At 34.0% G+C, this 9,277-nt stretch overlaps 2 protein-coding genes across 2 annotated transcripts in view; both read left to right on the top strand.

Moving 5' to 3' along the window:
• LOC107721436 (prolyl endopeptidase-like) overlaps nt 1–4,054 on the top strand; it is an 11,908-nt gene extending 7,854 nt beyond the window's left edge. The window contains exons 10-12 of the mRNA XM_016529442.1: nt 1,401–1,532; nt 1,618–1,774; nt 2,829–4,054. Coding sequence (XP_016384928.1) covers nt 1,401–1,532; nt 1,618–1,774; nt 2,829–3,123 — 584 coding nt within the window. The 3' untranslated portion in view covers nt 3,124–4,054. The remainder of the gene's footprint in view (nt 1–1,400; nt 1,533–1,617; nt 1,775–2,828) is intronic.
• Nucleotides 4,055–6,525: 2,471 nt separating this feature from the next.
• The window catches only part of LOC107721452 (GRB2-associated and regulator of MAPK protein 2-like), a 25,247-nt gene continuing 22,495 nt past the window's right edge, over nt 6,526–9,277 (top strand). The window contains exon 1 of the mRNA XM_016529470.1: nt 6,526–6,700. Within this exon, the coding sequence (XP_016384956.1) occupies nt 6,589–6,700 (112 nt within the window). The 5' untranslated portion in view covers nt 6,526–6,588. The remainder of the gene's footprint in view (nt 6,701–9,277) is intronic.

Raw genomic sequence — 9,277 nt, 5'->3', positions numbered from 1 at the left:
TTTTATACATCAAGCATACATTTGCATACTTAATCATATTTTCCCAACTTAACAAATTATATTTTTTCAGTATTAGACAATGATGATAATGTACCGATTTCTTATCGAACACTTTAAGTGTATGTTTGTATAAGGACTCTAATGGTTTTAGAGTCACTGAACTCACCTGAGACCAGGTGGTTAAACAGTAAGTCATGGGAGAAATAACCATAGAATACATATACATCTTAGCTGCCTCTAATGATATATAATCGCTAATAAACTTACAATTATAGAGATTAAACTTAACTTGCTTACAAACCTTTTTAACTTGAGCTTTAAATGTAAGTTTAGAATCAATCAGTGTTCCCAGATATTTATATTGAGGCACTACCTGCAGCCTCACCCCTGACATAATAATACTGTTAGATTAGAGAAAAACATGCATACTGTTTTAGACACATTTAGTTGTAAGCAGTTCTCTTTTAGCCATGCTGACACATTAACCATAGAATTTGTGAGTTAATTTGCAACTTGTGTCAGACTATTACCATGTATATAAATTACTGTATCGTCCGCATACATTTGTATATTAATGCCAGGACATGCAAGATGAAAATCATTTCTATATATATATAGCAAAAAGCAGTGGACCCAAGATAGATCCTTGTGGAACACCAGTTGATGTATTTAAATCATTGGATTGGTGATTTTGTATTCTAACACACTGAAATCTATCTGATAGATATGACTCTATCCAGTTAAGTGTATGTAATGAGAAATTAAAACAAGATAGCTTAGACATAAGGATTCTATGATTAACGGTGTCAAAGGCTTTCTTTAAATCAAGGAACACGGCTCCAACTACACCACCTTTATCTAAGAAAGTTTTAATATACAAATTGATTAAAAGTGAAACTAATTATACTTAAATGTTTCCATTTCTCTTAAATTATGTTCTTTCTATTCATCGCAAAATCCTGAAAATATGCATCACAATTTATTTAAAATAGGAGTCAGTACAACTGTGTTCAACATTGGTAATATTCAAAAATGTTTCTTGAGCAGCATATCAGCATATTAGAATGATTTCTGAAGGATCATGTGACACTGAAGACTGGAGTAATGATGCTGAAAATTCAGCTTTAAATTACAGGAATAAATTACATTTTAAAATATATTCAAATAGAAAATAGTTATTTTAAATTGCAATAGTATTTCACAATTTTAATGTTTTTACTGTATTTTTGATCAAAATAAATTGGTAAGCAGATCAGACTTTTTTTTAAGCGTATATTTGCACAAATATTTGAACAGTAGTGTATAAACTACAGTGATGGTTGCATTTTATGTGTAGTATGCATTTGAAAGATATATATCTTTAACATTCTGCTGCATCTTTCTTCTCTCTTCCTGTGCAGCGGCGATGTTGGCCAATAAGCAGAACTGTTTCACTGACTTTCAGTGTGCAGCTGAGTATCTGATAAAGGAGGGTTACACCTCCCCCAAAAAAATCACCATCAATGGAGGCTCCAACGGGGGGCTGCTCGTGGGTATGACACACACACACACACACACATACATACATACATACAGGTTTGTGTTCTCCTGGTCCTAAATCCCGACTCTCTCCTGCAGCGGCGTGTGTGAATCAAAGGCCTGATCTGTTCGGCTGTGCTGTGGCTCAGGTCGGCGTCATGGACATGTTAAAGTTTCATAAGTTCACCATCGGACACGCCTGGACCACTGATTTCGGCTGCTCGGAAATCAAAGCGCAATTTGATTGGTTAATCAAGTAAGTTTACTTCTTCTTGCACAGATACATTTAATTTACTACTTTTTTAGGAGCAGCAACCCCAGTGACACTTCTGAGACATAACTGCATTTCAGTTAAAGCAGCACACCACTCTAGACATTCTGTTACTGTGATTTTACTCCATTAACTGTGGTAAACTCATTGTAATGCACAGCGTCAAGTGGCTTATTGACTTTATAGAATATGGTAATATCAATATAGATAAAATATTTAATGCATTTATTAGTATACCTTAATCTTATTTATTTGTTTCCGTTATTTATAATATACACTGTTGTTGTTGTTGTTGACTAAAACTGTTCAGTTGTTTTCAGTAATTAAAATAAAGTTGAAATAAAATTTAAAGTTTAAATGAAAAATGTGGCCTTGGTACCTACCTGAAAGTTGAAGTACTAAAACTAAAATAAAAATAAACTAAAGCTAAATAGGATTCAAAAATAATAAAAATTACAAAAGCACATAAAATTGCAAAAATTCCAACTAAAATTAATGTTAAAGCTAATTTCAAATATTAATAAATACTACAATAATATTTAAATAAAATAACTAAACCTAAAATAACACCGATTATATACCTGTAATCTTTAAATACTGCAGATTCACCAGCTGAATATTTTGCATTTAAATATTTCTTATTTTCAATATAGTATTTTTTATTTTATTTTATTCAGCATTTTATTTTATTGTGCATGCATTTTATCTTATCGCTTGTTAAGTCATAATGATTCAAAAACTGTTTCCGGCTCCAAGCCTCCCTGCCGTTTCAATTGTGAACCTTTTATGATCACTATTTATTAAATTATTTTATAATTTTTAATATACAGTGTATATATAATATTTTAATAATTCAGAAAAGATTAATCATTGTCTGGCCAACTGAGATTTTGGTATGGGGATAAAGACATTAGGATCATGATCTTTCAGTAGTACTACAGCAAAACATAAGTACATAACTAACATAGTAACATATCATAACTGCAAAACGGCTCCTCTGTTCTGAATTTAAAGAGCTGTGAACGTTCTGACCCTGCAGGTATTCTCCTCTTCACAATATCCGTGTTCCAGAAGCTGACGGGGTTCAGTATCCCGCCGTATTGTTGTTAACGGGTGATCATGATGACCGTGTGGTGCCGCTGCACTCGCTAAAATATATGGCCACACTGCAGAGTGTGATCGGTCAGTGGCCCGGCCAGTCAAACCCTCTCTTTATCTACGTGGACACAAAGTCGGGCCACGGCGCAGGAAAGCCCACCAGTAAAGTCATTCAGGAGGTGGCCGACACGTACGCCTTCATCGCGCGCTGCTTGAACCTCAGCTGGATCGAATGAAGCGAAAGTTACGAGGCTCTAAGCTGTTCCTCTACTCCTGCAGGTTTTTCTTCTGACAGTTTGATTTCGTTCTTGCCTGTTTGCTCTCCTGTTCACTGAAATATTCACCTTTTTTGCTCTCTTTCTGTCCCACTTCTCCACGGTTTCATTATTTAATGTTACATGCAAGTAAAACAGTCCAGTGTTGGTTGAAAACTGAATCGCATTAATGACTGATTTCATACCAATTCACCATCTGTCATGGTGTACACTTAGGAAATATTAGAATTACCGAGGTCACGGGGTGAAGTGTCATAACCTCTGTAGCACTTTACTAAAACTGTATTTATTTGACGACGGGAAGACATTAACAGTTTATGGATCACTGTATCACTTTGATGCACAGCACCCATCAAAAATAAGTTTGCAAGTGAATCACATGTTCAGGTCACATTTTGCCCCAAAAACGAAAATACTTTTTTTTTTTTTTTAGGATTTTTATGTATTATTACACTATTTTTAATGGCAGTTAAGCACATTTGAAATAGTCAAGTTATTATGGATTTTGTCTGGACATGCTTCCCATTAATCTCAGAAGTGATTCTGATTACTAAACATGATAATATAATACATTTTTAAATTTAAATCAGCATAAATGATATAAATCCTCTATAATAATGTCATGTAATAAATGAGTTTTTGCATACAGTATTGAGAACTGGAGAGGAAGAATGTACTTAATTGTCATGAAAATAACATCACATATCATTTCTTTTGATTGGAGTTGGAATATAAGAAAGGCATGTTTGTTAACATGAGATTCACCCTTACAGTGTTTGTCAGTGTGTGTGAATGAGCTGTATCTCTCGACAGAAATCTGTTTCTACCTCCACATTTATGCAGATTGTTTTATCTTGGAAGGGAAAAGCAAACAAAATAACCAAGTACAATAAAACACATTTGAACATGAATATGTTTTGTGTGTTCGGTTAGATGTTCAGAACATTTTAGCTCTTTTTTTTTTGTTTACCTGTTCTATTAGATAATTTTACAGAATAATATTAGCATTTCAAATGCTTTTTTAAAAAATACTATAGAGAAATGAGTAGCTTCATCCATCTAACACTGTGTTACAGTTTCAGTGTGAATTGAATCTCTGCAGTGTCTCGCTGTCTTCCTCTGCTGGCTTGTCAAAAATATATATATCAATATATATATCAAAAATAAAGCAGTAGTGTTCAGCAATATCTAATTTCATTAAATAGCTCAGATTGTGTTATACTTTGAAAACAAGCTGTAAAGGGTCATTCTTTAATGTGGTGTAATGATTTTTTTATACTTGGTAGTCTTTCCTAGCAATAATTTTGATAAACCAATTAAACGTATGTAGGCTATACAGAGCCAGCAGAAGCATACGTTAACTAAGCGGCCCACAAGAGTACATGAAATGACAGCTTGCTTTATTTTCATTTTTGTGATATAGTATGTAATTGGACAATGATAGTATGTAATATACAAAAACGCAATATGAAATATTATATTATTATTTTTATTATTATTTCCATAGTAGCGCTTGTATCACAGGTGTATCACTTTTATTTAGTCTTTCCTTTATTTTTCAAAATATCCACAAACTTGTTAACTATACCTATCATAAACAATATGATATAGCCTATATTTAGATGATCAAATATGTGGACATGATGAGTTCGTTTCTCTATAATATAACATTTTACTTAGCTAGTTTTAGATTAAAGTTTTTGTCTTCTGTGTAAAAATAACTTTCCTGGGTATATAATAAATTAAGCTTCTGTTTCATAAAATTGCTATTGATAACAGCTTAACATTGGCCTACCTTTGGGGTTTTTGCTATATTCCAATATCATTATGCCTCAGCAACCTAGTTATAGATTAAGAGTTGTTGTTTTAGATGTACAGATGACTTGCTGCTGTGTTTAATCATTTATGTTGTTAAAATAACATTCTGTTCCATAAATGCATTGTCTGCTGGTTTATTTAGCTACTTTTCAGTACACCACGTTAAGTATGCCACTTAGTAGACTTTGAATGTTAAAGTGCAAATTAACACCTGACACTCTTTTGGGTTTGCTACCGTTTCAATTATGGCGAAATGAATGTTTGGAAATGTAAACTGATATTTCCTACTGACACACTACAGTAAAAAATAGAAATAACTGACTTAAACCCATTTTTTTAGCTGCTGAAAATACTAGTGTTTTAATAATTTTGCCCACCACTGAATACGTTTAGCAGATAGCAGAAGATAGTCTCGTTGTTATATTCTCCTGAGACCCATGGTCTTTGGTCTATGGCTGACATTAATTTAGTGATAAAATTGCACATCCTTATGGAAATATGATAATATCTGATTCATTTTCAAATAGTTTGTCATAAATCAACATCTCAGGAAAATGTTATGGGGTTTCAAATCAAAATTTGACTTCCTGTTATGAAACGGGACATTATTTTATACATGTCCACTGTTGAAGACACCGGGACTAAATGCATGTTTATTATGCATTTTGGGAGACAAACCAATTGAATAGGAAAACAAATATTCTTATGAAACATAAGATAGTATTATGAAAATCTGGCTAATTACTACTCCCATTATTACACTTCTTTTTTTCAACATGCTGTCCCAACAGCATATGCAAATTAGATACAGTGTATAGTTAACATTGCGTTTAATGGGAAAACCAATTTTACACACACATTTCATAAAGCAAAATCATTTTGTTATATCTTCTATCATAATTGAGAATCATCCTTACACAAAGTTTGGTATAGAAAAATCCTAAAACCTAAAAACTGATCCCATTGTTTTTGCCTTCTCGTGTCTATTTATGTCATTTTATTTTTAGAAAAACTTAGGTCCTGGTGTCCTCTACAGAGCACACAGCATAACATATGAATAAAATATAATTGTTCACAAATGTTATTTTTCAATTTTTTCTTATGCTCGTCTAAACAATGTAATGACATGAAAAAATACTAAATTCACAAAGCGTTTTGTTCTGGTTCTCTTGAGGATATAACTGCGGTCACTGTCGCAAATGCTATTAGGTCAACATCGTCGCTCACCCCCCAAAAGTCTTTAGCTAACTTTAATTGGCATAGGCTACTGAATGAAGGTTCCCACGGTCTTTAACCTTGTATCAGGAAGTTAATTAATAATCACACAAATCAAACGTTGTATTTTGTGAGATCTATTAAAGTTTAATAACACATCCCGTTGGCACTTTGAGGTGATGAATCTCCGGTACCGGGGATCTCTAGCGAACGCGCTGTGACTGTCAGTCCGGTGTTCCGGTGCGCGCGTGGCGGGAGGGGAAGGGCGGGCGTCGCGCGCCTCGGCGGGTTTCTCGCACGCGTTTCTCTTCATCATGGCGCGATGCGCTCCTGACACCCGTTCCGTTCCGTTCCCGTGATGCGCGGGATGATGATGATGGTGACGGATGAAAGATGGAGAAACTATCCGCGAGCATTAACGGACTCTCGTGGAGCTCCGTGTCGCTGCCGCTGGATGTGATAGTGAGCAAATTCCGCTTACCGACACTCGTGCGGCTGAGCCACGGTAAGAGACTGCTATAAACTGAGGCGCGACGAATCTGAGCTCATTAGGATCGGTTTGTTTGTTGCGCAAAAGATTCTTCAGCTTCTTGCCGAGTCAAAGTTAGCGGGATAAGAAACATCACATTTCTTGGCTTATTAATGAACTTTAGAGTCTGATTATGCAAATGAAGTCTGGAAACACTTGAAATAGTTTGACAAACGCTGATTTAATCACAATTTGGATCGTATAAAATGATGCACACTTTCATGAAACGTTGTGTCAATGTTTGTAACACAGAATCCTCAGTGAAGTGTGTAGTTGATTTGTCTTTTGGCTAAAGGTGACAGGGTGTGTGTTGTGTGTTAAAGAGCTGCAGCTCTTTTCATATGTTAATGTTGTAATGTGCTGTAGTGTGTGTTGAATACTAAACAACCTCCTGCAGGAGAAACTCCCAACATTTACTCAACAATCACAACTGAAGAAGACAGAATTAAACTGCCATCAATGTTGACACATTCCTGTATGTGTGAAAGTTTAACTTTCTGTGGTGGGAAAAAGCTTCTGAATGGGACTCGGGTATTTTTTGTGTGTGACTCCATATTCTGTGCTAAGAGTATTTAAAGAAATAGTTTGCACCCATAAATGCATACTCTGTTATCATTCATTTAAACTCTTTAAAAATGGTCTCAGAATCTCATAAAGATGACTGGGAAAACAAAGTTCCAATAGATTTGGTTATTTTGTATAAATATGATAAAAATGGTTATTTTTTAACATTCTGTAACTTATTTTTAATGAAGAATCTAAAAGAAGACTGAACTTCAGACACAGTGACAAGACTTATGCATTTGTGTTAAATTAAACATGAATCTACCCTGGATGTAATGGATTATTGCTTATTTAATGTCCATGTACTGTATAAATATTTATAATGCCTGATCACCCAAAGAACAATGTCAATAATTATAACTAACTATATTATTAGTGTCCATATCAACAAACAATAACATTCACTTTATTCTATCGTAATGTCGTCTGCTACTTTAAATTCTCCATCTCTTTAAAGTCAGATGGATTCTTATTGGATGACAATGTTTTTATTTGTTCATCATTTGGGCAAAAAATGCTCTACAATTGATTCAAATGATATTGTTCCTTCTTAAGGTGCTGTAATTTGCTCTGCAAAAGTTTGCCATCGAAATCCAGTCATTTCAATAGGAATCCTTGCGATCAGGAGTTTTGCGGAGCACAAAAAGTTCCCTATTCATATTTTGCTCATGTTCAAATTGATCACTCAAATATCACTTGGGTTGAAAGGGACATTTGTGAGAGCTTTGCTTTATAAATCACACACTATTGACAATTAACAAGGCACCTTTTTTTTTGCCCGCAAAAACTTGAGTTGAAAATTATCGGCATATCGGATATCGGCAAAAATCCAATATCATGCATCCCTACTTTATATACCATATAATAGTGTATTTATTGAAAAATGCTCTACAATTGATTCAAATGATATTGTTCCTTCTTAAGGTGCTGTAATTTGCTCTGCAAAAGTTTGCCATCGAAATCCAGTCATTTCAATAGGAATCCTTGCGATCAGGAGTTTTGCGGAGCACAAAAAGTTCCCTATTCATATTTTGCTCATGTTCAAATTGATCACTCAAATATCACTTGGGTTGAAAGGGACATTTGTGAGAGCTTTGCTTTATAAATCACACACTATTGACAATTAACAAGGCACCTTTTTTTTTGCCCGCAAAAACTTGAGTTGAAAATTATCGGCATATCGGATATCGGCAAAAATCCAATATCATGCATCCCTAGCATCCCTACCATATAATAGTGTATTTATTGCACTTTAAAGGGCCATTCACACCAGATAAGTTAACTGTAAGCTTAAAGTTTTAATAATCATTCTAATTCTACAGGTGCAGAACATTTCAGCAAGTTTTTGCGGGCAAAAAAAACACTGATGTGTGTGTGAGTGAGAGAGACTGACTGTCTCTTTGGCTGTGTGTGTGTTTTAAAGTGACAAATTATGTCAGTTTCAAGGTTAGCTGCATTTGTAGTTTTGGGTTTTCCAGTGGCTGATATCTAGAGAACAAGTTGTGTCTGTGTAAAAAATAATATTAAAGTCTATTCAAATGTACTTGTATAACACTTTTCACATTACACTGTTTCATTGTATAACAGAAAATCATGATGTTAATGTTTTAATGTTTTGTTGCACCCTTTTTTTTGCCCGCAAAAACTTGCTGAAATGTTCTGCACCTGTAGAATTAGAATGATTATTAAAACTTTAAGCTTACAGTTAACTTATCTGGTGTGAATGGCCCTTTAAAGTGCAATAAATACACTATTATATGGTAGGGATGCACGATATTGGATTTTTGCCGATATCCGATATGCCGATAATTTTCAACTCATTTTGGCCGATGCCGATATATAATTATTTGTAATTTTGGTTCGTTTTTAACAAGTACTTATTTGTTAGAATTAAATAAACAATAATAAAGTTCTTTTATAATTACAGTACATTGAAGATTTGAAAATAACTATAAATAAACTATATATTAATCACTGCATTTTTTTTTT

This window comes from Sinocyclocheilus rhinocerous, unplaced genomic scaffold, assembly GCF_001515625.1.
Source record: "Sinocyclocheilus rhinocerous isolate Xijiao unplaced genomic scaffold, SAMN03320098_v1.1 scaffold454, whole genome shotgun sequence".
Taxonomy (NCBI): Eukaryota; Metazoa; Chordata; class Actinopteri; order Cypriniformes; family Cyprinidae; genus Sinocyclocheilus; species Sinocyclocheilus rhinocerous.
Note: the sequence above shows the minus strand (reverse complement) of the source record. Positions and strands in the feature narration are given on the sequence as shown.